The sequence below is a fragment of the Trichomycterus rosablanca genome, chromosome 16, assembly GCF_030014385.1.
Source record: "Trichomycterus rosablanca isolate fTriRos1 chromosome 16, fTriRos1.hap1, whole genome shotgun sequence".
Lineage (NCBI taxonomy): Eukaryota > Metazoa > Chordata > Actinopteri > Siluriformes > Trichomycteridae > Trichomycterus > Trichomycterus rosablanca.
In genome coordinates, this window is record NC_086003.1 from 9,424,864 (window position 1) to 9,452,724 (window position 27,861).

At 38.8% G+C, this 27,861-nt stretch overlaps 1 protein-coding gene across 2 annotated transcripts; it reads left to right on the top strand.

Annotated features, from left to right (window-relative positions):
- The first annotated feature begins 3,631 nt into the window (after positions 1-3,631).
- Positions 3,632-25,962, top strand: ppp1r26 (protein phosphatase 1, regulatory subunit 26). Of its 2 annotated transcripts, XM_063011846.1 has the most exons (4): positions 3,632-3,716; positions 5,927-9,247; positions 21,792-21,888; positions 25,503-25,962. In XM_063011846.1, exons 2-4 carry the CDS (start codon positions 5,985-5,987, stop codon positions 25,563-25,565), a joined length of 3,423 nt encoding a protein of 1,140 aa, XP_062867916.1. In that variant the 5' UTR covers positions 3,632-3,716; positions 5,927-5,984; the 3' UTR covers positions 25,566-25,962. The 2 variants fall into 2 exon arrangements, with proteins under 2 accessions (XP_062867916.1, XP_062867917.1); XM_063011847.1 differs by lacking the exons at positions 21,792-21,888; positions 25,503-25,962 and adding an exon at positions 9,500-12,637.
- Positions 25,963-27,861: the final 1,899 nt, after the last annotated feature.

The window sequence follows — 27,861 nt, forward strand, 5'->3', positions numbered from 1 at the left end:
AAATGACTTGGGTTAATGAGCATGCAAACTAACCGTAACATGCACCTAACACTGCATGAAATGCTGATTGGCTAACCAATGCCTGTGCTATATTTGAGAGGCCATGAGTTGAACAGCTTGAAAAAAAACTTATGTAAAAGAACCTTGTCTTCACATACCAAAGAGATCTGACAGAGATCATTAAAGATTATGTCTGTTGTACATGTTGTTGATTGTAGATGCAACCTGCACTCCATTAAGGCAACATCCACTGTGACACTAAGGTTGATTCAATGTCAGATATTCAAACAAAGAAGGGAACTAAAACAACATACACATTACATATACCTAACTGGAGCATTGACAGAGAGCTACTGTGACAAGCCAAATGTGTTTTGGACTTGGACTAGTGTTTTGGACTAGATGAAACAAAAGCTTTCCAATGAGATCTAATAGACCGTGTGATGATTGGTGTACTAGTGATGTACAAAGCCAAATCATTGATTAGATAACAGTGAAATATTAAAACTTTACAGTGGAGGTACAAAAACTGTGTCTTTGGTCAAAAGCTGACCGTGGTTTTAAAATTGAATGTCTTATAGTGTGGGTAAGTTGTTTACACATTCGGTTAATTTACATTACATTCAGCACCTTCAGCAAGGAAAATAAAGTAACAACAAATTTTCACTTTTTAGTGCTGGTGATCTTGCTCCAGGTATCTGTTGTAGCACCTGAAAATTTTAGACTGTTACACACCAATCTAGGAGTACATGTTGGATTACCTGATGAACTACCTGATGAGCTATTCTGTAGGGAAGGATCTTGAATAACATGCCTCAAAGACAAAATATCTTCAGTCAAGTTAGATGCCAAATCATAAATAGCAATGCAGGATACAGTGGGGGAAATAAGTATTTGATCCCCTGCTGATTTTGTAAGTTTACCCCCTTACAAAGACTTGAACAGTCTATAATTTTTATGGAAGGTTTATTTTAACAGAGAGAGACAGAATATCAAAAAAAAAAAAAAAAAAAAACATTAAATAAAAGTTATAAATTAATTTGTATTTAATTAAGGGAAATAAATATTTGATCCCCTACCAACCAGCAAGAATTCTGACCCCCACAGACCGGTTATGTGCCCATGAGGCACACAAATTAGTCCTGTCCCTGTATAAAAGACTCCTGTCACAGAATCAGTTTCTTCCGTTCAAATCTCTCGACCACCATGGGCAAGACCAAAGAGCTATCAAAGGACGTCAGGGACAAGATTGTAGACCTGCACAAGGCTGGAATGGGCTACAAGACCATCAGCAAGAAGCTTGGTGAGAAAGAGACCACTGTTGGTGCGATAATTCGAAAATGGAAGAAATACAAGATCACAGTCAATCACCCTCGCTCTGGAGCTCCATGCAAGATCTCACCTGGTGGGGTAAGAATGATTCTGAGAAAGGTTTTAAAACTGAATCTAATCGTTAAGAATTATTAATTTGATTTGTTGTTGTTGTCCATGTACATATGGGAGGTTAATTGTTTATATCTTGATCTCATCAATCATGTTTTTAGAAGAAAATACAGCATGGTCAACACACTAACCCAATGCTGCTATGCTAAAACAACTCAAGATGGGTTTATCTATACAGTGGACCCTTGAGTTTTGAACGGTTTACCATACAAACATTTCGGGTTACGAGCGATCTGTTTCAACTTTATGTACGAACTAATTTTGGATTACAAACCGAAATTTGCAAAACACGTGACGTCACGAACAAGTTGACTCCGACTGTCTCTCTATATATATACAGTGAGCAAACATTCGGAAAGCGGACGGTGTGTTTCCGGTGTTTTCTTTATATTTTGTAACATTCAATATTAAAATATCCCCAAAATAGGTGCAGAGAAAGCAAAGTGTTGAGAAAATGAACAAATCTTTTAATATTTAGTGTTGTATAATTACTCCTGCCAGTAGCTGTCACTGTGTATCAGGCAGCGGGGACAGTGAGTGAGAGAAGAAGGAACTCCTAAAGTATTCTCTCCCCCAATCCCAATCCGCTCCCTTCTCACTCCGCCTCTCCACTCCGTCTCCGTTTGCGCGTTCACGTAGAGTGCTCGCCACATTAAGGGCTGTCCCAAGTAATTAGGACGGAGGGGGAGTGAACTGTAAAACCCTTCAACAGCGAGTGAACACAAGAGCACCCTCAACCACGGCACTCCACGGAAGTGCAGCTAGTAAAGGTGAATGGAGGAAACACCTTACAAATGTAGGGTCCGACATCATTTTCACTAAAATATTATATTAAATTATCCTCATAAGGTGTTAGGGAAAATTTAGGCACAGTCTTATTCAGTCTTTTTAAAGAAAGTAATGAAATCTGTGATCGGTGAACTTAAACTTCATGAATGGCAAAATTATTTTACCCCAACAATACTATCACTAACATTATTATCATATGTAACACCATTTTTTGGAGAATTAAAACATAACTATACATTTATACTAGTTATAAAGTAGCAGGTGCTTGCGTCTCCTAAGCTCGTATTTCCGCTTGGAGATGCTGAAATGATAACGGAGCGCAAGACATGACGGCAAGGCGAGAAAAGCGTCTATCTCTAGCCATGGTGACGGCAGCTTCCTTGTTCCGCTCGAGAGCAAAGAGTGGACTCCTGAATTTAGACCCTCCCCTTAATTGGAAGCACCCTTCACAGCACAAAGTGTGACTTCATATGGAGTGTCACTCTGTAGTGGAGTGTTAGTGAGGAGGGAACGGTTTGGGAAAGGCCGTTCCTTTCATGCAATTACACCTACAAAATACAACACTATTGAAATAAAGAAGAAAATAATAGAGAGTTATTGTTGTTTCTGGTAGATACATTTTATTAAAAAAAAGGAGGAAATTTATTATGGTGTATAGTACAGCACACGTACTGTACTGAGATGTGTGTTTTTTATGTACAGTACTACTGTGTATTGTTGTTTATTATTGTTTATTACAGGAATGTCTATTCTATAATTTAAGATTTAAGGGAAAATATACTTGTTTTCTAACAAAAAAGACCATTTAAGACATTAGAAAGGGGGTGGTTTGGGAGGTCTGGCACGGATTAATTCTATTTACATTATTTCTTATGGGAAAAATAGGTTTAACTAATGATCATTTTGACTTAAGAACAGCCCTTTGGAACCAATTAAATTTGCAAGTCAAGGGTCTACTGTATTACCCAATGCTATTTCACCAAATGAGTCCCATTTAGAATGTTTTTTTTCAGGAGTGCAAGTCCAATTTATGTTAAAATACTTTTAAATCATTAGAATGGGTCAAAATGCTGATTGTCAGTTAATTAAGTAATCGCTGTAACTTTTTGCCAATTGCCAAGTCTTGTAATATTTTATATGTGATGTGTCAGTATCTCATTTTCTTTATATGAGTATATATTTATATTTTAGTCTAAAATATAGCAATTATATTGTATCAACACCTTATGTAGCATTTAACAGCTAGCAAACTTTTTGTTCTAAGTAAAATGATTGTGGTCTTTAATATAGCGCATTCCCTTGGTTTTAAAGGGTACTGTAGCTTTAACTGAGCTCTCCATGGTAAGGAGGAAGCCACGGCTGCGCGAGAACGTTCATTTTCTGCGCGCGATAGTGCCGTGTGGAAACCGGAATATTTAAGAAATAATATTGCAAGCGGCTGTTTAATAAATAAGCACAAAAACCAGCTGTTTTATCAGTTACAGGTGAGTACGCTGAATGGTTGTGAAAATGATGTGTATTATTTTTAATTTCATAATGTGGACGATACAAAAAGAGTCTAAAACACCCAACCGGCTCGCGAGTGGCTTAGAGGCCCGCGCTGAGCCTTGCATCCCCGAGACTCTCGCTAGGAGGACGAAGCAAAAGTTGTCGTTTTTCTAAGTCGGTGTTTTGTTTCTTTTTTGTTATTTTTTAACATTGACGTTGTTAGTAGGCTGTGGTCTGGGATTTGACTGAACGTGGCCGCTTTTGGGCTAGAAAAACCCTTAAACTAGAATCTTTGGATGAGCGAACAGGCAGCGAAACGGAAGCCGGCTTCTCTGCGGTGTATCTTAGCTCAGTTCCGCGGTGAGCCGTGCAGCTTGAGCCGCTAGCAATGCGCGGACAGCGCGGTGTGACGCTTAGACTTCGAAGCCTAGCAATTTGGAGGTATTGAATGAAGCTAGAGTTATGACAAATCAGTTATGCGATATTTTCCTTATAAATACTTAACAACTTTGGTGTTACAATTATATATAGAAATACCTAATTTAATATCGATGTTTTGATGCTTTTCGGACGCTTGGAGCCGAAGCTGCGGATGCTAATGGCGTGCGAATGATGAACATTAACACAATGTAATTGCTAGATTGTAACATCTAAGTTGCGATTTTGTGAGGAAAATATAGCAATTTTGTTTCCTAGGACATAAAAATGACCCGTGGCTTTTACTGACGTGTAGAATGTAGAATATGTTTTTAGACAAGTTGTTGTTTCTCCAGTGGTCGCCGCGTCTGTAGGAACAGATAACATGATAAAAACTGCACTTGTGCTGCTTTGTCGATTCAAAACTCGTTACACACAGAAGCATCGCTTTACACGTGACTGATTCACCTGTTTGGTTCTAGCCATGTGAGGGTTGCGGGTTGCAACATGTTAATGTCTTTTTGCGTGACTATTTGAATATAACATTTAATAATTTTCTTGTTCCGGTCATAAATAAAGCGTAGGCTACTGATTTTTGCTTTAGAAGACATAAAAATAAGGATATTAGTATAACAAGAGTGAGTGCATAGCGATACTTGTGCAATTTGTATAAACTGATTTGAATGGAGGAGACTCTTAAAGCTTTGAGGACTTAATATATGTAAACAAGTAAAAATAGCAAGAAGATGTTAATTAACCATAAAGTTAATACATTTTAAATAATATTTAAAATATCTATGATACAACATCAATAACAATAGTAATAATAAAATTAGTATTATAAAGTGTGCAGTTAAAATGATTTGTATACTGTTGTGCCATACCTACAAATGGCAAAATCACAATGTTTTTATTTTAGGAATTGAGCCAGGGCACTTAGAATTCTGCTGCTAGACATGCACCTGAATATCAGATCTTTAGAAATATTTCAAGGTGTAAGTATTTTTGTAGCATTATTATGCATACAGTTACCTTTTAGTTGTAGTTTTTCATTGAACAATTTTTTGTGACGTTATCGTGTCATGAACTTGATTTTTATTACTTATGTGAAGGAAAGTACTTACCCCAGCATACATATTCAGTCACCCATCTGAGCAAAAGTATTCAAATTCCATCAACAACAAGCTTGCACACACATTTACCTTGACGTCCCTCACCACACATGCATACTTGGACACACCCTAGCAACCACCTTGCTACAGCATAGTAATCCAAGTGCACCTTGGCATTCACGTAGCTACACCTTACCAACTGCTGAACTACATCCAAGCAATGAACCTGTTACTATTACTGTTACTGTAGCAACCATTTGACACATATTTTGAATGTTTACATGACAAAAACCACCCCGGTAAAGAAAAACTAATTCACAGATAGATTTATGCAAAACAGATTTATGCAAGTTTAGTTTTTGGAATTGTTATTATTTTTATTTGTTAACTAATAACTACAAGAAATGCAGCTACTTCTGCATGACAAATTTTTGCCCATAGAGAACATATGTTTAGTTATTTTTTCATCAGTAAAGGAACAATCATGTCATTTATTACTTGTTGCTTAGGCCTGCTAGTTGCGTGTAAATTTAGTGCTCTCTTTTAATTGTGTAACATAATTTATTATGATAATTAGTTGGGGACACTGCTGCTGGTACTGAAATACTATTGTAACAGCTACAGAATGAAGGAGAATTGAACTGGCTAACTTACTTTTTTTTGTATTTTTTCCCCAGGATGTGACCGATCAGAAAAAGGGTTCCCTAAACCCCTTTCATTTCCTCTCAGTCTATAATGTTTCTGAAGACAGTTCCTCCAGTGGCAGTTCACTCAGAATGGAGGTCTGCTAAGAGCTTAAGCCTGCCTTTCTGCTTTAATGACAGTACTTCAGACAGTGATTTTGCCACCTCCAGTGGTTCTCCCATTGCTCACAAAGTCCAGATGATCATTGATGGCCTTCGAAGTACACAGTCCTCAGACATGAGTGATAAAGTGCCAGCAGATGCCAGTGCCCAGTCCGGCTTTGAAATGCCCAGGCACGGTGGCCGTACACCTCACCTCATGGAAGCATTAACAAGGCCCCATCGAACAGATAAAGACAGTGCTAAGCTTCAGACATCTTGCTCAGATGCCAGTGAAAGCTCTGACAGTGATGATTCTGTAGACCGGGGGATTGAGGAGGCTATCCAGGAGTACTTAAAAGAGAAAGTGGACCACAAGCATAAAACGGATCCAAAAGCAAGTTCTGGACAGATAACTAAGGTTCGGCGGGGAGGCACCTGTATGCCAGATTCTCCTAAACAGCTTTTACATATCAACAAGCAGACTTCTAGCAACAGTGATGTGAAAGGTTCAACAGGAATTCAGCCTTTGGTGGACTTAAAAAAGAAGTCAAGCAAAGAAAATCAGTATAAAAAAACTCATAGAGCTAAAATCTTGCCTTCAAAAGCTATAACTTGTTCTTGGGTACAGAGAGAATCTACATCCTTTTTGCCCTGTAAGGACAAAACAACCCCTCACATTAAGCTAAAAGTGGAACAGGAGGAGTTTGATTCTAGCAGTGATGATGGTATTGAAGAGGCCATTCAAAAGTTTCAGCAAAAGGAGAAAGAACGTCACGAGAACTTTTTGCACCAAGATTCCAGCAGTGATGATGGCATTGAGGAGGCCATTCAGCACTACCAACAAGAAAAGGAACATAAACTTCAAACCAAACCAAGTCTTCAGTTGGCTACGCAGCACACCAGCATTCAGCCACATAAAAACCTGGTAAAGAAAAAGAGCAGCAACAATAGGAAGAAAAATGTGATAGAACAGAGAGAGGTGAAGTGTGCTTCACCAAGACATGTAAACCACTCTTTGAACATGTCATCCACAGACTGTCTAAAAGCTAGAGAAAAAGTTAAAGAGCCGTTTGTTGAGCAGCAGATCCACTCCACTCTTATGGTTACCACCACAGCTGAGCTGATGTGTGCTGAGGCTATCTTGGACATTTCCAAGACTGTCATGCCTGCAGCATTTGAACCCACTGGGAACTTAGCTAAAAGCTCTGTAGCAGAGACTTCATCATTATTTTCTGCAAATCTTTTGCCCCAACCAGATGAAAAGACTGATGAGAGCTCTGTGGATAGTGAGGATGGAATCGAGCAAGAGATCAGAAAATTTCTGGAGCACAAAGCAAAGCTGCATGAACATGGGGTGGTGCCCACCTCTGATTGCTCCAAAGTACTCTCAGGTGCTAAAGCCTCACAGAACAAGAATGTGAAGGATCAAAGCAAAGCACTAAGGCTGTCTCTCTCACGGAAAAGAAAGCACAGAGAGGTAGATAGCAGGAGTGGTAAAAAAGAAATTGCTGGTAATATGCTTAAAAAGGAAGCTCATCCAAAGGACATTACCCAGATTGATCTTCCTGTTATGAAAGCCAGCACCAGTAGTCCAGTCATGCTGAAGCATAGCAAGCCCAAACAGAAGTCCACATGCTCTCTGACAGAAGACTCCACAACCAAGGACAAGGATTCTAGCTCTGTCTCTATTGGCACTTTAAATTCTTCAGGGGCTCTGATTGGCTTAAAAGATAGCAGCGATAAGAGCAGCTCATTGGATAGTGACGAAGATCTCGACGCAGCGATTAAAGATTTGCTTAAGACAAAGAAGAAAGTAAAAAAGAAAGTACGAGACTTAAAACTGAAGACACAAAAATGTCTGATGGCCACACAGTTGTCGGGTCCTGACAAAAAACATAAACCTGTCACGACCAAACTCTTAAAAACTCTGAAATGCAGCAAATCTGCAGCAAGCATATCAGGAGATGACAAACACAAAGTTCTTATATCGCAGGAAAGCAGCAAAATGCCTAAACAAAGTGTAACAGACCCCGTAAAGGGCCCTGGAGACCAACATCGATCTAAGATGACAGTCTCTCTGTCTTCTATCCAGCCTTTGCAAGTGAAAGAGGACAGTAGTTCAGTGGATAGTGATGACAGCATTGAGCAAGAGATTCGTCGGTTCTTAGCTGAAAAAGCAAAAGTGTCACCTATGCAATTATCAATAGGTTCACAGAATAAAGATAAAGAAACAGTAACCACACATGAAGAAAATAATGTTAGAATAAAGGAGGAAACTTCTGAGACCACACACGGACTCCAACACACTGACCCAATGCTGGTGCAAGAGCGACCACAACAAATCACATCAGTGCCTGCAAACCAGCCGAGATCATTTTATAACAATAAGGTGAAGACTGAAGGACCAATATCAACCAATTATTGTGTTACAAAGGAGAAAAGGACATGTGGACAAGTGGAAAAGGCCTTCAATGAGCAGAGACGTAACAGTTTAGACATAGATAAGGCTTCAGAATCAGAAAGACAAAGAGACAGAACAAGTTCTGACTCACCAGTTATTTGTGCTATGGCCCCTCAGGAGCCTGAATGCCAAGCACAGCACCAGAACCTCTTTCTGATGAAGCCTGAGAACTACAATATTGACAAAGTTAGGGAAACCACACCACTGGATTTGCCAAGCAACGTTCAGAACAGAGATAGAATTCCTCTTAAAGAGGTTATAAGTACTGTATGTCCTTCCCCTCTTGTTGTAAATAAACCTATTAGCTTCCCCTTAGAGACACCTATAGCTGCAAGGGAACATTGGGCACCCTCAACAGATTCGTACGACCAGCACAGTTTACACAGTTGTGTACAGAGAGGACAACGGGACCAACCAACTTGCTTGTCCAGACACTCATCCTCAAAACCCCCACACCAGTCTGTACAACCGCTCTCTAACCCCTCTCACCTCTCATGTGTTCCCTTGCCCCTTTCTCTGTCCCAGCCACATTTCGGTGCTAGTGTAAAACGACTGCGGAGAGATCAGGTTACAGTCTTAGCACAGCCTGCTATTAAGACCAATCATGTGCAGCTCCGAAACGTGCAGGAAGAAACTGAAAGGATGAGTGAAGGGAAAGAGAAAAAGCAGGAGAAGTGCATAGATGAGACAGATGTAGAGTCAGGTGAAGAAAGGAGACCAGAGCAGCAGAGAACAGATAAAAAGTCCAGCCAGTGAGTACAGGTTTTCTTTCTTCACCTTCTGCTTTTTTACCACTTTTTCATTAAGACAGTGGAACACTAGGGAATCATTTGGAGAAGTGACCCACATTTCCACTTGCTGAAGAGTCAAACCAGTTTACTAATATGCCATATTAAAATGGCAATAGTTTTATTGCTTTGTTAGGGATGTAATGATACACAAATTATGCCATACAATAGATATTATTATTTTTGCTCCACAATACAATATGTTTTCTGTTGCAGAACCAAATGGCACATGATCTGAACCAAATATCTTCTTTCCCGTTCTGTCCATTCACTGTTGGATCAAAGTATGAATGGTTAAAATATAGAGCTATGCTGTTAATTGTTTCTTTGCCAGACCTCTGATTTATGATTAAAACCTCTCTCCCCTCCACCCAACAGTCTTAAATCTTTGCACTACTTTGGTTGTCATTTCAATAACTTAAGTTGTCATGTCAAAAATGACTCCCTTGAGCATCTGACTCTTTTGCAGTGGAAAAGTGTGGAACAGTTTCCAGGTTAGGCACAGAGATCATTATGGTATGTCCTATAAGGGCATTCTAACAGGTGTTGATTACCTTAACCTGCAAAAGGACAGCATAGGCCCATGCATGTATTTTTACCTGCACAAATCATTTAGCAGATCAGCAGCCCAACTTTCTTGGTTTACTTGATGAGATGGGCAAAATATGGGAAAATGTGAATTAGGAAACTTCTTATGTGATGACAATTAGAATAAAGATGCTTACCAACTATTCATTTTGTCACACAATGTTTTTTTAATATGTGTGTACATGAGTTGGCACAAAATCATAAGCTAGCCTTTCAGGCAAGTAAATACTCCAGCATGCATGCCCAGTCTTACAGTTAATAATATACTCAAATGTTGAACACATGAAGGTATTGTTGTTAAAGAATTATTGCTAACCCACTGCATTACATCAGTTATACAAAATAAATTATATGCCTTTAAATTTGTTGCAACTATTTAAAACAGGCCCAATCCAGCATCCACTTTGCAAACAATGAGGTTTGTAAAAACACAATTTGGCAAGTTTGGTGTGGAGGAACTCCAGTGCCCTCCACAGAACACTGACATCAAACCTATTAAATGTTTTGAAAATAAAAATGTTGATTGCAAGTCATCTAATATCCTAATGTCCTTTTAAATCTGTTTTTTTAATAACTGGGCACATAAATAAATGTATAAATGTAAGACATTCTCCAAAATTCTTTCAAGAAGTGTGTGGGCTTTGTTATAACTGCAAATTGTCAGCTGTTGGTTTGTGAATTACTCATATTTTAGTTCTGAGCAGTTTCATAAATGCAATTGAACTTTTAAAAATGAGATTCGGGCACTAAATGTCATCTTATAAATACACTGTTTTATACATTTCAAAGTTTGTTTACTCACTTGCCAACCTGGTTGTTGGCCAGAAAAGGTAACTTGGCACTTATAGGTAGTAAAACAAAACACGTGTTATGTTTGTGGAACATGTTTGTTTTCAGAAAAGTGGGGACATTTTATAAAATTCAATAAAAACTAGAATATGTGATTTGTTGTTTCTTTTGAACTTTTATTTAACTGAACTAAGTACAAAGAAAATAGCTGCATTTTTTTCCACTGACCAACTTGATTATTTTTTGTTAATGTAAACAACAGTTAAACAAATTTGATGCTGGTGACACACTCCAAAAGGTTGGGAGAGGGGCATGTTTACCACTGGGATAGTCTTGCCTATAAATCACACTTTAGTAGTAGTAGTAGTAGTGTAGTGTTTAGGAACTGATGATACTAATTGTTACAATTCTGCAAGTGGAGTTAATACCTATTCTTGCTTCATACAAGACTTCAGCTGCTCAACATTCCCCGGTTGCTGTTGTTTGCTTCTTTTCATGATGCACCATACATTTTCAATGGTCAGCTCTGTCAAGGGGACTAATGCAAATACATACCATGACCGATAACATAACCTTTCACTGATAACAGCCTGGATGGGTTTTTTTTGTCTTTGGCACAGAGAACTCGATGTTTATTTTTCCTGAAAACAAGCTAAAACACCAACTTATTTGACTAGTGTTTTTCACTTCATCTGAGATAAGCTTCAGTCCAGAACACTTTGCAGTGTTTCTGCATAAACTGATGTATGACTCTCTCTTTGTGTGTGATGTTGCATTTTTTTTTATTCAGCAGTGGACTGTAGTAAGTGACAACAGTTTAGCGAAGTACTTATGAGCCCAGATGGCTACTAAAGTAGCAGGACAGTTTCTAATGCAGTGCCACTTGAGGTCTTGCACAGTGACAGTGTTTTCTGGCCTTGCCCTATTTTTTTTTAATTTCCTGAATTGTTTCAAAATATTATGTATAACAACATGATAACTTTACCTGTTACCGATTCACTTGTTTATTGTAGAATGTTATGAAATTGATTGACTTTTAATGTCATTTTACCCCTGTCCTAACATTTGTTTAGTTTATATTTGTAAATTAAAAGCAAGTTGGTCATCCAAAACAGTAACAAAAAATTTTTTTGTTAAATAAAGGTTCAAGAGAGCAATCACAATCACTGTTTTTTGTTTTTATTAAATTTTACAAAATTGGGTTTGTAATCCAGTCTCTTAGATTGGTTGACGATGCAAATTTCCAGGTACTTTATTTGTAGACATGCTCTGATTTGGTTGCTGCTGGCACAGTTGTTAAATTAGAGAACTGAATATTAACAATGTGCCATTTTAAAAATGATTCTGTTAAAAATAAATGTATCATGCATCACATATCTTTATATTGGTTGAAAGTGTTTTTAAATGTTTGACTAAAGCAAAAGCATCGAGTCCATGTTTGCTCTGTGTAGCTGTATTGTTCCATCTGCATTTTATGTTTGTGCTTTTTCTTTTTTAAAGGCTGGGTTTTGCATACATTAATGTATGAGTTCCTTACATAGGCTTAAGAATTGTAAGAATCCCAATTGTTTGCTTCAACATCTATTTTTCTGCCTTGATGGCATAGGTAGTTTTTTTTAAATAAGTTTATGTTTTGTGCTTTACATTAAACATTTCAAGTACACATTGTTTCAATTATTTGATTTGTAAACAGCAAACCATGATATTGCTTTAAGTAATGAATTTTGCAAAGCTTTGTATAAAATGTCAAAGCCAATAATTAAAAAGAAGTGATTCTTTTGCATTAGGGATGCACCAATCTGATATGGAGTAGTGCTGTTGCAGCTGATGTATTTAATTGGCATAGGTATAGCTTATAACTGTCATGCCTTTGATATTTTACATAGACCTTGAATATTTATGAAATAATCATATCTAAAAGTTAAGATTAATGCATCCCTATCTGGCATGTTACTGCAGCAGGAAATCTGCATCTTTATTGTGTTCTCTTTTTATAAAAGGAATAAAGTTGTAAATAAATTGTTGCTCTTGGTTTAATACATTTTTGTTACAGTGCCAGATGTTATGGAGTGAATAAGTCAGCTGGTTTTAGCGCACTCTTCTGCATTTTAGGCAACTAAGAGTAGTTATTTTGATAAGCTTTTAGGCAGAGAAAGTTTTTTTTCCAGAAGAACCCAAGAAGTTCTTAGTCAGCACAGGATATCAGTTTTACATCAATGATTAGCTCTGTGAACGAGCAAGAACAAATAATTGGGTATCTTGATGATAGACTAAGACTATTATTACAAACTACATTTAGTAGACTGGATGACTGCATTCTAGGATGGTTGGACACTATGGTTTTTCAAGTCAAATTTATTTGTATGGCACTTTTTACTATATACATTGTCTCAAAGCATCTTTTACAGATTCTAAGACAAGAACACCCAAATAAGCAGAGGGAAAACTCCCTAAATATTACAAGGAAGAAACCCTCTTTGGGTGGCTTAGAGGATATTTTTACTAAAATTAAATTATTATACCTGAAGAAAAAAAATTCAGTTTTGAAAATTAAATGAAAACTGCACTTTATCACACTCTTCTGTGTATGGGACTGAATTTTGAAGTGGTGAACTTTAGTCTGTATCTGAGAAAGTAACATTAGCTTTTGGTTTGAGTAAAATGTAATTTGTTTGAAGATATTTGGTCTGGAAATGCCAAAAAGCATGACCGCTAATGTGAGTAAAGCCAGTGTGCCGAGGGGTGGAAGTATGGTTGCATTGTACAGTACAACCAGTTTGATCAAGCACCCGCATATGTTTTACATTGAAGAGAACTAGGAGTTTATGCTAGCTGTTAGACAGAAGACAGCACCAGGCAGCAGACTCCCAGTAGACAACCCAAAGGTTGAAGGGATTACAGCCAAGCTCAATGACCAACCCCTCTCTATAGTGAAAAATGTCTGATTTCACAGCACTTGGAGCCCAGGTATAAACTGCCATCCAGAAAATACATCTAAGAGACTGCCCTACTCAAACTGTAAAAACAAGTGTCATCACAGTTAGGGCCGCCATAAACTTTCAATTGATATTCGGACCTAAGATGTGAGTGCATTGTCTCTCATAAGTCCCACTGTACACTGGGTTAATATATTTTTTGCTCATATAAAAAGTGCTCTTCCAGCCTCATCATTAAACCTTAAGCACAATACAACAATAATAATGATAATATTAAGGTAAAAAAAAACTTTGGTGTCAGTGGTTTTATAGATATACACCGAACAGGAATAACATTATGACCACTGACAGGTGAAGTGAATAACACTGATTATCTCTTAATCACGGCACCTGTTAGTGGGATATATTAGGCAGCAAGTGAACATTTTATCCTCAAAGTTAATGTGTTAGAAACAGAAAAAATGAGTTTGAGCGAGTTTGACAAGGGCCAAATTGTGATGGCTAGATCTCCAAAACTGCAGCTCTTGTGGGGTGTTCCCGGACTGCAGTGGTCAATATCTATCAAAATGGTAATGGGCGGCCAGGGCTCATTGATGCACGTGGGGAGCGAAGGCTGGCCCGTGTGGTCAGATCCAACAGACGAGCTACTGTAGCTCAGATTGCTAAAGAAGTCAATGCTGGTTCTGTTAGAAATAAACAGTGCATCGCAGTTTGTTGCGTATGGGGCAGCAAACGGGGGACCAACACAATATTAGGAAGGTGGTTATAATGTTATGCCTGATTGGTGTAGTTGTATGTATGTATGTGTATTTTTTACATTTGCTGCATTTAGGAGACACTTTAATTCAAAGCATCTTACAAATATGACTAAACTCAATAAAGGGTTAAAAGCCTTGCTTAGGGGCCCAACTGTGGGAACCTGGTGGTGGTGGGGCTTGAAACAGCAACCTTTTGATTACTAGTCCAATACTTTAACCACTGAGCTGCTCATATACAGTGTATCACAAAAGTGAGTACACCCCTCACATTTCTGCAAATATTTCATTATATCTTTTCATGGGACAACACTATAGAAATAAAACTTGGATATAACTTAGAGTAGTCAGTGTACAGCTTGTATAGCAGTGTAGATTTACTGTCTTCTGAAAATAACTCAACACACAGCCATTAATGTCTAAATGGCTGGCAACATAAGTGAGTACACCCCACAGTGAACATGTCCAAATTGTGCCCAAAGTGTCAATATTTTGTGTGACCACCATTATTATCCAGCACTGCCTTAACCCTCCTGGGCATGGAATTCACCAGAGCTGCACAGGTTGCTACTGGAATCCTCTTCCACTCCTCCATGATGACATCACGGAGCTGGTGGATGTTAGACACCTTGAACTCCTCCATCTTCCACTTGAGGATGCGCCACACGTGCTCAATTGGGTTTAGTCCATCACCTTTACCTTCAGCTTCCTCAGCAAGGCAGTTGTCATCTTGGAGGTTGTGTTTGGGGTCGTTATCCTGTTGGAAAACTGCCATGAGGCCCAGTTTTCGAATGGAGGGGATCATGCTCTGTTTCAGAATGTCACAGTACATGTTGGAATTCATGTTTCCCTCAATGAACTGCAGCTCCCCAGTGCCAGCAACACTCATGCAGCCCAAGACCATGATGCTACCACCACCATGCTTGACTGTAGGCAAGATACAGTTGTCTTGGTACTTCTCACCAGGGCGCCGCCACACATGCTGGACACCATCTGAGCCAAACAAGTTTATCTTGGTCTCGTCAGACCACAGGGCATTCCAGTAATCCATGTTCTTGGACTGCTTGTCTTCAGCAAACTGTTTGCGGGCTTTCTTGTGAGTCAGCTTCCTTCTGGGATGACGACCATGCAGACCGAGTTGATGCAGTGTACGGCGAATGGTCTGAGCACTGACAGGCTGACCTCCCACGTCTTCCACCTCTGCAGCAATGCTGGCAGCACTCATGTGTCTATTTTTTAAAGCCAACCTCTGGATATGACGCCGAACACGTGGACTCAACTTCTTTGGTCGACCCTGGCGAAGCCTGTTCCGAGTGGAACCTGTCCTGGAAAACCGCTGTATGACCTTGGCCACCATGCTGTAGCTCAGTTTCAGGGTGTTAGCAATCTTCTTATAGCCCAGGCCATCTTTGTGGAGAGCAACAATTCTATTTCTCACATCCTCAGAGAGTTCTTTGCCATGAGGTGCCATGTTGAATATCCAGTGGCCAGTATGAGAGAATTGTACCCAAAACACCAAATTTAACAGCCCTGCTCCCCATTTACACCTGGGACCTTGACACATGACACCAGGGAGGGACAACGACACATTTGGGCACAATTTGGACATGTTCACTGTGGGGTGTACTCACTTATGTTGCCAGCTATTTAGACATTAATGGCTGTGTGTTGAGTTATTTTCAGAAGACAGTAAATCTACACTGCTATACAAGTTGTACACTGACTACTCTAAGTTATATCCAAGTTTCATGTCTATAGTGTTGTCCCATGAAAAGATATAATGAAATATTTGCAGAAATGTGAGGGGTGTACTCACTTTTGTGATACACTGTATATAAATGTACACACACACTATATGGCCAAACATATTTGGACACCTGACCATAAGCTTATTGGATATTCCATTTAAAAAACAAATGGTATTAAAAAAGAGTGACCTCTGGGTAATCTTTTAAGCTATAACAGAAGCTAGAAACTCTTTTTATCATCTAGTGTTGTCATCTAAGACTAGTGTTGTCAGGATGAGCTTGTAACTGAAGCCTTTCTGTTCTCAGATCAGCATGTTAAGTTACGGACTGATCCAGAATGACTATTTACAGTGGTGTGTTCAAAAAAATAGCAGTCCAACACCATTAACTTGATGAATCACTGTTTTTAGTAGAAGTGATATGTCTACATACAGTGTATCACAAAAGTGAGTACACCCCTCACATTTCTGCAGATATTTAAGTATATATTTTCATGGGACAACACTGACAAAATGACACTTTGACACAATGAAAAGTAGTCTGTGTGCAGCTTATATAACAGTGTAAATTTATTCTTCCCTCAAAATAACTCAATATACAGCCATTAATGTCTAAACCACCGGCAACAAAAGTGAGTACACCCCTTAGTGAAAGTTCCTGAAGTGTCAATATTTTGTGTGGCCACCATTATTTCCCAGAACTGCCTTAACTCTCCTGGGCATGGAGTTTACCAGAGCTTCACAGGTTGCCACTGGAATGCTTTTCCACTCCTCCATGACGACATCACGGAGCTGGCGGATATTCGAGACTTTGCGCTCCTCCACCTTCCGCTTGAGGATGCCCCAAAGATGTTCTATTGGGTTTAGGTCTGGAGACATGCTTGGCCAGTCCATCACCTTTACCCTCAGCCTCTTCAATAAAGCAGTGGTCGTCTTAGAGGTGTGTTTGGGGTCATTATCATGCTGGAACACTGCCCTGCGACCCAGTTTCCGGAGGGAGGGGATCATGCTCTGCTTCAGTATTTCACAGTACATATTGGAGTTCATGTGTCCCTCAATGAAATGTAACTCCCCAACACCTGCTGCACTCATGCAGCCCCAGACCATGGCATTCCCACCACCATGCTTGACTGTAGGCATGACACATTTATCTTTGTACTCCTCACCTGATTGCCGCCACACATGCTTGAGACCATCTGAACCAAACAAATTAATCTTGGTCTCATCAGACCATAGGACATGGTTCCAGTAATCCATGTCCTTTGTTGACATGTCTTCAGCAAACTGTTTGCGGGCTTTCTTGTGTAGAGACTTCAGAAGAGGCTTCCTTCTGGGGTGAAAGCCATGCAGACCAATTTGATGTAGTGTGCGGCGTATGGTCTGAGCACTGACAGGCTGACCCCCCACCTTTTCAATCTCTGCAGCAATGCTGACAGCACTCCTGCGCCTATCTTTCAAAGACAGCAGTTGGATGTGACGCTGAGCACGTGCACTCAGCTTCTTTGTACGACCAACGCGAGGTCTGTTCTGAGTGGACCCTGCTCTTTTAAAACGCTGGATGATCTTGGCCACTGTGCTGCAGCTCAGTTTCAGGGTGTTGGCAATCTTCTTGTAGCCTTGGCCATCTTCATGTAGCGCAACAATTCGTCTTTTAAGATCCTCAGAGAGTTCTTTGCCATGAGGTGCCATGTTGGAACTTTCAGTGACCAGTATGAGAGAGTGTGAGAGCTGTACTACTAAATTGAACACACCTGCTCCCTATGCACACCTGAGACCTAGTAACACTAACGAGTCACATGACATTTTGGAGGGAAAATGACAGGCAGTGCTTAATATGGACATTTAGGGGTGTAGTCTCTTAGGGGTGTACTCACTTTTGTTGCCGGTGGTTTAGACATTAATGGCTGTATATTGAGTTATTTTGAGGGAAGAATAAATTTACACTGTTATATAAGCTGCACACAGACTACTTTTCATTGTGTCAAAGTGTCATTTTGTCAAGTGTTGTCCCATGAAAAGATATACTTAAATATCTGCAGAAATGTGAGGGGTGTACTCACTTTTGTGATACACTGTAGCAAATAATTTACTTGAAAGTGTAGTAGAGTAATGAAAACAAAACAAACCCAACAATTAGGACATGCATGCCGCTCATTCTGAGTAATCGAATCATTGATTGAAAGGGGGTTGTTTAAAATAATAGCAGTGAGGAGTTCAGATGGTGAAGTCATTCATTCTGCAGAAGAACGGGTGTCAATTTTGGCCCTTATTTAAGGTAGGAGGGTGGCAAATGTTGCACAGGTTGGTCATAGCGCATTTCCTTCTGAAATACTGGGTAAAATGGGTTGTTCCAGACATTGTTCTGATGAACAGCGTACTTTGATTAAAAAGTTGATTGTAGATGGAAAAAACATACAGAGAAGTGCAGCAAATTATCGGCTGTTCAGCTAAAATTATCTCAAATGCCTTGAAGTGAAAACCAAAACCTGAAAGACGCAGAAGGAAGCGTGGAACTACTGTTCGAAAGGATTAAAGAATAGCCAAATTGGCAAATACTCAGCCAATGATCACCTCCAGAAAGATCAAGGAACATCTGAAGTTACCAGTGAGTACAGAAGATGATTAAGTGAAGCCAATTTACCAGCAAGAACTCCTTGCAAAGTCCCGTTGTTAAGAAAAAGACATGTCCTGAATGGGTTCAAATTTGCCAAGGAACACATTGACTGGTCCAAAGAGAAATGGCTCAACATTTTGTGCACTGGTGAAAGCAAAATTGTTCTTTTTGGGTCTAGTGGCCGTAGACAGTATGTCAGACGACCCTCGAGCACTGAATTCAAGCCAAAGTTCACTGTGAAGACAGTAAATCATGGTGGTACAAAATGATGATATGGGGATGTTTTTCATACCATGGTGTTACGCCTATTTATGGCATACGAGGGATCATGGATCAGTTTAAATATATCAGAATACTTGAGGAGATCATGTTGCCCTATGTCGAAGAAGAAATGTCCTTAAAATGGGTGTTTTAACATGACAATGACCCAAAACATCTTGGTTACAGACAAACAAGATTGAGGTAATAGAGTGGCCAGCCCAATCCCCTGACTTCAATCCCATAGAGAACTTGTGGGCTGATATCTGAAATGCGTTCTTTTGAGGCAAAACCCAAAATTGCAGAAGAACTGTGGAATGTAGTCTAATCATCCTGGACTGGAATACCTGTTCAGAGGTGCCAGAAGTTGGTCGACTCCATACAACACAGATCTTGGAAACAATTGTTATGCCACTAAATATTAGTTCAGTAATTTAAAGTAAAGTGAAACCTCAAACATTTTTTTCAGTTTATACATAAATTTTTTAAGTTTTTAAAGAAAAATGCTGGCACTGCTATTATTTTGAACAGCCTAATATTCATTTTTCTTAACTTTCTGTAAAGGATTAACACAAACTGGCTAAATTTTGTTAATGTTTTGATTTAGAATTGAAAGTGTAGTATTTTCAGTGCATTTGCATTTATGGAAATAAAAGTTATTATAATGACTTTGTGCTTTATTCTCTTTTTTAAAATCACTGCTATTTTTTTGAACACTACTGTAAAATCTATGTTTTAAAAGTGTTCTGCTCGTAGTAGTACTGTTCTACAGTACATTACTGCCACATTCACTACATTACACTGTTGTTTAAATTAATAAAGCATAAAGACTCTGTAATGCATTGTGACAATAATATTTTAATTAGCCAAAGCTTGTCAGTCAGCGTTTAATGATTGGTTGGTTACCTGTTGAAAAAAAATGGTAAGATTTGAAGTCCTAGTATAAAAGACAGTTTTGCTTGGAACAGTTAAAGGTAAGAGAGAAAGAAGCCAGAAACAGGATGGATGGATACACTTAGAGGAACAATGTATAAGCCATTTAAAAGCCTAAAGACCCAAACAGAAGACAGAATGTTTTGGAGAAACACCATCCATATGGTTGCCATTTGTTTTGTCAAATAATGACAATTCATTCTTTTGTTGCTGGTCTATTTTTCCACATAATGTTAAACATACTGTATTTGTTTTTGTTTTTAAGAATTAAAATGTATAATTGCTCACATGATGCATTGCATTTCGGATTTAATAAAATCATACTAAACATTTCCAGATGTCCTCTAGCATTGTACCTGCCTGTGTAACAACACTGTCAAATTACTACAACTACTTAGTAAATAAACTCTGATTACTGCAATGCAACAAAAAAAATGCACTTGTCAATGACATTATCAAGGTTTAATGTATAAAATAGGACAAGTAGAAAAGTCATTTGTCGTAACAATTTTGTTTCACAGACAAATGCATCGTAGTTATGTGGAAATCATAAAATATGGCTCTTCAGGACTAGCAAATCTCAGTAACAACTGGTAGTTTCGAGTCTTGGGTTCAATTCCCGCTTTTGTTTCAGTCAGCATAAAGCTTCATATATCCTCCCACCATACTTTTTGTTTGTTTATTAGGATTTTAACGTCATGTTTTACACTTTTGGTTACATTCATGACAGGAAACGGTAGTTTATCTTCGCACAAGGTTCTTCAGTTCACAAGGTTATATCGAACACAGTCATGGACAATTTTTTTAGTATCTCCAATTCACCTCACTTGCATGTTTTTGAACTGTGGGAGGAAACCGGAGCACCCGGAGTAAACCCACGCAGGCACGGGGAGAACATGCAAACTCCACACAGAGAGGACCCGGACCGCCCCACCTGGGGATCGAACCCAGGACCTTGTTGCTGTGAGGCGACAGTGCTACCCACTTAGCCACCGTGCCGCCCCCCTCCCACCATACACATGGAGGTTATTACTGTCTTCTCTTCCAGCTTTTCTGTGACCATGAACCTGGTCAGGATAAGATGGTACAAAATCTAACTCATACATTTATAAGGAAATGTATGAAAATGTGCTGAGGTTTACTTTATAAAACTGAATACTGGTCTGTTAACATATTAATCTTGTGTGTAAAAGATATTGTACACAAGACTCAATGAAACGTTTAATTTTACACATTAACCTTTAAAAGTTAAGAAGGACACCTTTCATTTAAAAATATTATGCAGCATTAAACAGCTATGCAGCAGATAGTGTAAGCACTGCACAGCTCCACACAGGCACGATCTTCCTGTGTCTCTTGCAGCTTCATTTCCTTTCACCTCTTAGATGCTGTTTTCAGTGCATTAAATGAATTGCTGCATAAGGTGCCCTTGCTCCTCATTTGTTTAACAGTGATTCCTTAAAAGACATTTTAACACTGCAGACTAAAGAAAAAAGGTGATTTTTTGAGTGGCCCAATCATTAAATTGTAACCACTAAATAAAATGATAAATATTGTCATTGTTTATTGTTTTTAAGTGAATAGTTTTGATGAAGCTGTAGGTGTTTCATAACTAATAATCATTTTGTATGCACTCAAGACCAGACATAAATTTAATTCTACATGTAAAAACTAAAATTGTTGTATAACAAAGCTAAATGTTTGTGTATGTACTGTGACAGTCCAGCTTTACTTTTTTATGTGTTTATTGGGTGAAAACTAGTAAAACTGTAGTAGCAAAATATTTTAACCAGATTAAATGAAACTAATAGGGGTGCCTAAAGCTGAATTTAAACAGTTAACCAATACTTAAAAATTTAAATCCTCTGTGTTTGTGTTGCTTCTACAGAACTCTGTCGACCTGCATTGATCCAGGCAAGATTATTAGTCCCTACATTACCCTAAATACAGAGCAAAGAAGGCAAAAATTCATGTCCATTAACCAGGTAAAGAAAACTGTAATTCTCTTATATTTTTATACTGATAAAAGTAGAATGTTTTTACTTAACAACTTGTATGTTGTAAATATAAACACATTTAGATTCTGGTGCCTGCAAAACACTCCAGCACAGGGGTTTTCAACCTTTTTGGACATGCTCCCCTCTTCATGTGCCAGCCGTGAACTTGCGCGCCCCCTCCCCCAACTTGCACCACGCCCCCCTCCCCCTTCGTCAACCACCACACAGAAATCATTGAGAAAGCTTCTGACAAGCTAAAAGAACGTAATTAATGTTGTGCACATTATATAATTTTGCTGATTGAAAATATTATTTTAAAAAGATAATACAGTCCGACCCCATCTGAGCCGATTCTATCAGCACATTATATAAATTTGTGGTTCACTTTGGTAAATCATAAGCGGTTCTTGCTTTTTGATGTAGATGAGAGCAGAAAACGTTACTTCACAGAGCATAGACAAAAGTTCATCAATTACTAAGTTGGTTAGTTCGGGATCATCTGCTCTGACTGAAAACGTTTAGCTCCACAGGCAGAACAACTCTGACTCTGTGGTAATACTCAGTATAATTAAGCCTGAGCTTTTTAAGGTAAGCGAGTCACACAAAATGTTCTGTAGTAGTTGGTGTTTATTTACAACCGCAACATTCATTATAACAGTAAACACGGAGAGATGACTGAGAAAAGAAACTTACGCTGCGCTTAAAATGAATTGACTCCCGAGTCACTTATAATCGATACTGTGAACAGAGCGTCTCTCTTAAAGACACAAACACGTCCTATAACAGCGGTCGTTGCTTTTGACACCGGTTATCTTCGCTGTGAGCCCTATTTTGAAGGTTTTTTTCAGACGGAACTGAATAACATTAAACGTGTGGTGTGAGCGTGGTCAGTAAGAGTAATGAAATATGTCTCCTGTGGGAGAAAAATGAATTGCTTTAGTTTTAGAAGTAAAAAAATCTCGTAATGCCACGCCCCCCGGTCAGGCACTCGCGCCCCCCCAGACAAGTACTCGGGGGCGCGCCCCACAGGTTGAAAACCCCTGCTCCAGCACACTGTTGGGACAGAGGTGTGTTTACCCCTGTGTTCCATCACCTTTCCGTTTTCTGTTAATGTGACTTTTTTTTTCTATTTTAGTTATGCATTTTCTCCCAATTTAGCTTGGTCAGTTTGTCTTCCGCTGCTGGGGGATCCCTGATTGCAGTCGAGGTGGGTATATTGTTGCTCACGCCTCCTCCGACCTACGCGCAGCCCTTAGCAGAACCCTTTTTCACCCATGTACTCTGCACAGGCGCCTCTCTATCTGCCAATCAGGGTCCTTACACAGTGTTTTAAGACCCCACCCACATAGTCCGGTCATTTATGCGCCACCTGGGCCGCTGTGCCACCTGGACATGTTAATGAGACTTAATGAGACTTTTTAATGGTTAACTGAGGTCAATAATTGTTGCAGTTTTGTAAGTGGAATTTTTGTCTATTCATATGCTGCACCAGTGGCGGCTCCTGCCAAATCTCTCAGGGGGGGCAACTGTTGCGATGATGGCCAAGGTGACACGTTCAATGGGTAAATTAAAGCTTAAATAATTAACATCTTAAGTCATCTGTCAGTTTGCCCTCACAAATAACTTTGAACATGGAGAGAGACCAGCTTAACCATTCATCATAAAATTAAGTAAAGACTTTACACTAACAATTTAATTCAGCCTTCATCAGATAGCATTTTATTTTAGGTGCAGCAGATCCAGAATAAAGATTGGCATCGGGGCTGATGTGCAATCAATAAAGAAGTACAATTAAACAATTGGGGAGATACAATAAGTGCAATCACAATTTACAATTTAAAAATTACATTACTTACTTGAAATTTACTTGTAACTTATATGATTTTCCCCCCTTTGTAGACACTTGATGTTTAAATTTGGTCTGGGTGGCCCTAATTCTGAAGTTGCTAATTTATCCTGATTACACGATGGAGTTGCTCAGAACTGAGGTAATGGTAGTCATAGTGACGAGATCGCGACACCAGGTTACGTGTGACGCAAGCACGTAAGTGCGTGCCCTCCCAGAAGCCTTTCAGAATGTATTGCAGCGCCTGCAGTTAAAAAAAAAGAGCCTTAACATGAGAGTCTATGAGAGCAATCCGGGGCGATTTTCAGGCTGATGTCGCCCCGAAAGGGGCGGTACTGTACGGAACACAACTTGACGCTGATTGGACTACATTATTCCGAGGCAAGACTAAATCCAGAACAGTCACAGCTGTGATAGAAAAATTTCTTCCCTTTCGCCCTTTGGTGGTCGCCCGATCGCCCTAAGGAACGAGCCGCCCCTGTGCTGCACCATACATTTTCAATTGGAGACAAATCTGGACTGCAGGCAGGTCAGTCAAGCACACACATTCTGTGTCTACAAAGCCACGCTGTTGTACTACCTACAGGCTGGCATCGTAATGCTAAAATAATTTTGGACTTCCTCGGAAAGGGCGTCATCTTGATGGAAGCATGTGTCCCTCTTTAAAAGTTCTGACATATGCCTTCACATCAGTGGTGCCCCATGCCATGGGCACTGATGCACCCCCATATTATGTTGGCTTTTGCACCTTTTACTGGTAACAGTCAGGATGGTTCTTCTCATCTTTGGTAGAGATAACTGTCATTTTTTCTCAAAAACAAGCTGAAACATGGACGATATTATGAACAGCAGATGGCAAAAGATTGAATTATTTGCAATCTTGCATGAAGAAATGTTCTTTTTGAAATGATTGACAATTCTGTCATGAAGTTTGACCACAAACCATAATTGCTTGTGCAGACTGATCCTTTGGTGGATCCTCCTTTAATACCCAATCATGATTTCCTCACCTGTTAACAATTTATGTGCTTATTGTGAAGCACTGTAACTTGGATATTCTAACTTTTCACTACTTTTTGGATTGGGTTGCAGGCATTACATTCTAAATGTGTTTATATTTACAAAATACAGTGTAGTTGATCAGTGAAAACATTGGAAATCTTTTCTTTCTACCTTTGCCAGTCAAATATAGATCAAAGAGAATTAACAAATCACAGATTCTACTTTTTACTGCAATGTCTACAGCACTATATTGTTTTAGACTTGTCTACCACTATGGCATTTAGCTGAATTTTTACAAGACTTACTGTAGTACCTTTAAGTTACACATTACAACACACAAACAATGAAATCTTAGGACATGCAAACACACATACACAACTGACACTAAACTGCATGCATGCTAATGATCAGTCTGCTAAAATTGTATTTCTGTATGAAGTAATTTTGAATTTTTTTTCTGCCTGCCAAGTGTTGTTATAAAACTAGTATTTTATATAGTGATTTTCTTACTGGCATCACAGTTTAAATCTAGGCTGGAAAAACAGAAAAACAATTTACATTTTTTGTTTATCAATGTAAGGTTGGGACAACCACTATTCACTGCTACCAACTGTCCTTTCATGTTTTAGAGTGTCATTAGATTTATTTTGATAATTATGCAATGAATCATACTATTCTATGCCCATTTTCTAGTCAGTGATTGAGGATGAGTTCTGAGTAATGTTAAGACTGTCTGTGTGTATATATATTGCAGAGAAAAAGAGTGCTAAATGGCATCAAGAGGAAACTGCAGTATGTGGTAAGCACACCCTGGTGAACACAATTATGGAGCAGTACAGCATCATCTATATCTATCCTTTTGTTCAAGGTTAAAGCTCATTGTTAGCTGTTGCAGATTAGCTTCTTCATAAGGCAGTGCTCAGTGCTGGAGTTTACACATTAGAGAGACTCGTTTATAATCAAGTTAAATCTGTAGAGTGGGCATTTAGTTAAATTCGTTTTTTTGGATTTTCACTCATTATTTGTCTTTATTTTAGAACACAACTTTCAGTTAGCATTAATGGTAGCAGTTAGAATGTTCATTGTCTTTTTACAATGTATTTTTCTGTTTTTTTTTTATTATGCCATAAAATTGTTTGTTCATAGAAGGGCTGGTTGTACTTTTTATTTATTTTGCTCTTATTGTATTTTGATTTATAATAAAGTTCTATTTGACCTGCACTAAAATTAAATAGTTTATTTAATTGATCATGGTTGATGTTAAACTAGGGTCTATTCTAGAAAACAGGTTGCAAGGTTGAATCATATATTTCATAAAATCACACATTCATTTACCATCAACTTGCATTTTGTAGATTTATAACAAAACAAGTACTACGAAAAGAAAACTTTGTGGACCTAAAATTAACATGCTCCACACAGACAGTAACATTAAGTAAGGACTCTGTACAGCACAATTAGTTGCTGCTGTGCTGCTCATATTGTAGCACATTCAACCTGTGACTGTATGGGTTTTTCTATCACAGTACTCTTTTTTTCCTTCCACCTTCCTCCCACCTAACATTTTTGTTATAGGTTGGTTCACTACAGCAAAATTAATTAAAAAAAGACATGAGGGTCAAAGGTATGTTAAAAGGTGTTCAGTCACTAAATGAAAATGAATATACTGTATGTAAATGTAACAAAACAGAAATTGTAAGTTTTAAATTTTAACAGTGTGGGTCGCATCTCACGACTTGTCAGGTATAGCTCTGTACCTGAGAGAATAGGGAGGATGAGCTCATCATGTTGAATGCTTGAACAAGGTAGCCACAAACAAGTAAAACTACAAAATAAAAGGTGGCAAAAATAACATAAATTAATAAAGGACACAAAATGTAAGCAGGTATTATTTAGGTGGTGGATCATTCTCAGCACTGCAGTGACACTGACATGGTGGTGGTCTGTTAGTGTGTGTTGTGCTGGTATGAGTGGATCAGACACAGCAGCGCTGCTGGAGTTTTTAAACACTGTGTCCACTCACTGTCCACTCTATTAGACACTTCTACCTAGTTGGTCCACTTTGTAGATGTAAAGTCAGAGACGATCGCTCATCTATTGCTGCTGTTTGAGTTGGTCATCTTCTATACCTTCATCAGTGGTCACAGGACGCTGCCCGGGGGCACTGTTGGCTGGATATTTTTGGTTGGTGGACTATTCTCAGTCCAGCAGTGACAGTGAGGTGTTTAAACACTCCAGCAGTGCTGCTGTGTCTTATCCACTCATAGCAGCACAACACACACTAACACACCACCACCATGTCAGTGTCACTGCAGTGCTGAGAATGATCCACCACCCAAATAATACCTACTTCGTAGTGGTCCTGTGGGGGTCCTGACCATTGAAGAACAGGGTGAAAGCAGGCTAAAAAAGTATATAGAGAAACAGATGGACTAAAGTCAGTAATTATAGAACTATAAAATGCTCCTATATGGTAAGTGGAGCTAATCAAATGGACCGTGAGTGTAGAAACGTGGTCATAATGTTATGCCTAATCGGTGTACAGTGAAGTACCCGCTCCAGGCAGTTTGCCTATCCAGGGTGGTTACTTACTGATGGCTGACAGCTGAGTTCCTTGGAAAAGATCAAAAACTGCTGACATAAGAGCTGAAACAAAAGATGCCGGTGTTACGGAGAATTCAGTTCCCCCTGTTTCCCCTTTAACGCGCATGTGCAAAAATCATGACTTTTTTTCAGTCGCTTCGTTGAGCGTCGGTTTATTTGGAATATGTATTTATAGCGGTATGTTCTTTTCACATTTCATGTTGTATGTTAGGTAGTTTGTGATTAAATACATACTTTAAAGTATTGAATGAACTACTGTCAGAGGTTTTATTGCTCCACCGCAAGTCAGAGGTTTTCACACTGCTGTCTTCAGCCTTGCTGTCAATCAACTATAATGAACGTGTCAGATTTTTTTGTAAATAAATCCTAATACAGGACATGCTCTTATTCACACACTAGTCTGTTTATTCTCGTTTTGTCGCACAAGATAAAGTTTTGGTGCAGATACAAATAAACTATATGGTACAGGACAATAAGTAGTCTGTTATTATTTAAGGTTACTCATCTCA

Coding starts and splice junctions, on each gene's coding strand:
- ppp1r26 (XM_063011846.1), top strand. CDS start 5,985: ATGTTTCTGAAGACAGTTCCTCCAGTGGCAGTTCACTCAGAATGGAGG. Junction 9,248..21,791: donor ACAGATAAAAAGTCCAGCCA/GTGAGTACAGGT, acceptor TTGCTTCTACAG/AACTCTGTCGACCTGCATTG. Junction 21,889..25,502: donor AATTCATGTCCATTAACCAG/GTAAAGAAAACT, acceptor TATATATTGCAG/AGAAAAAGAGTGCTAAATGG.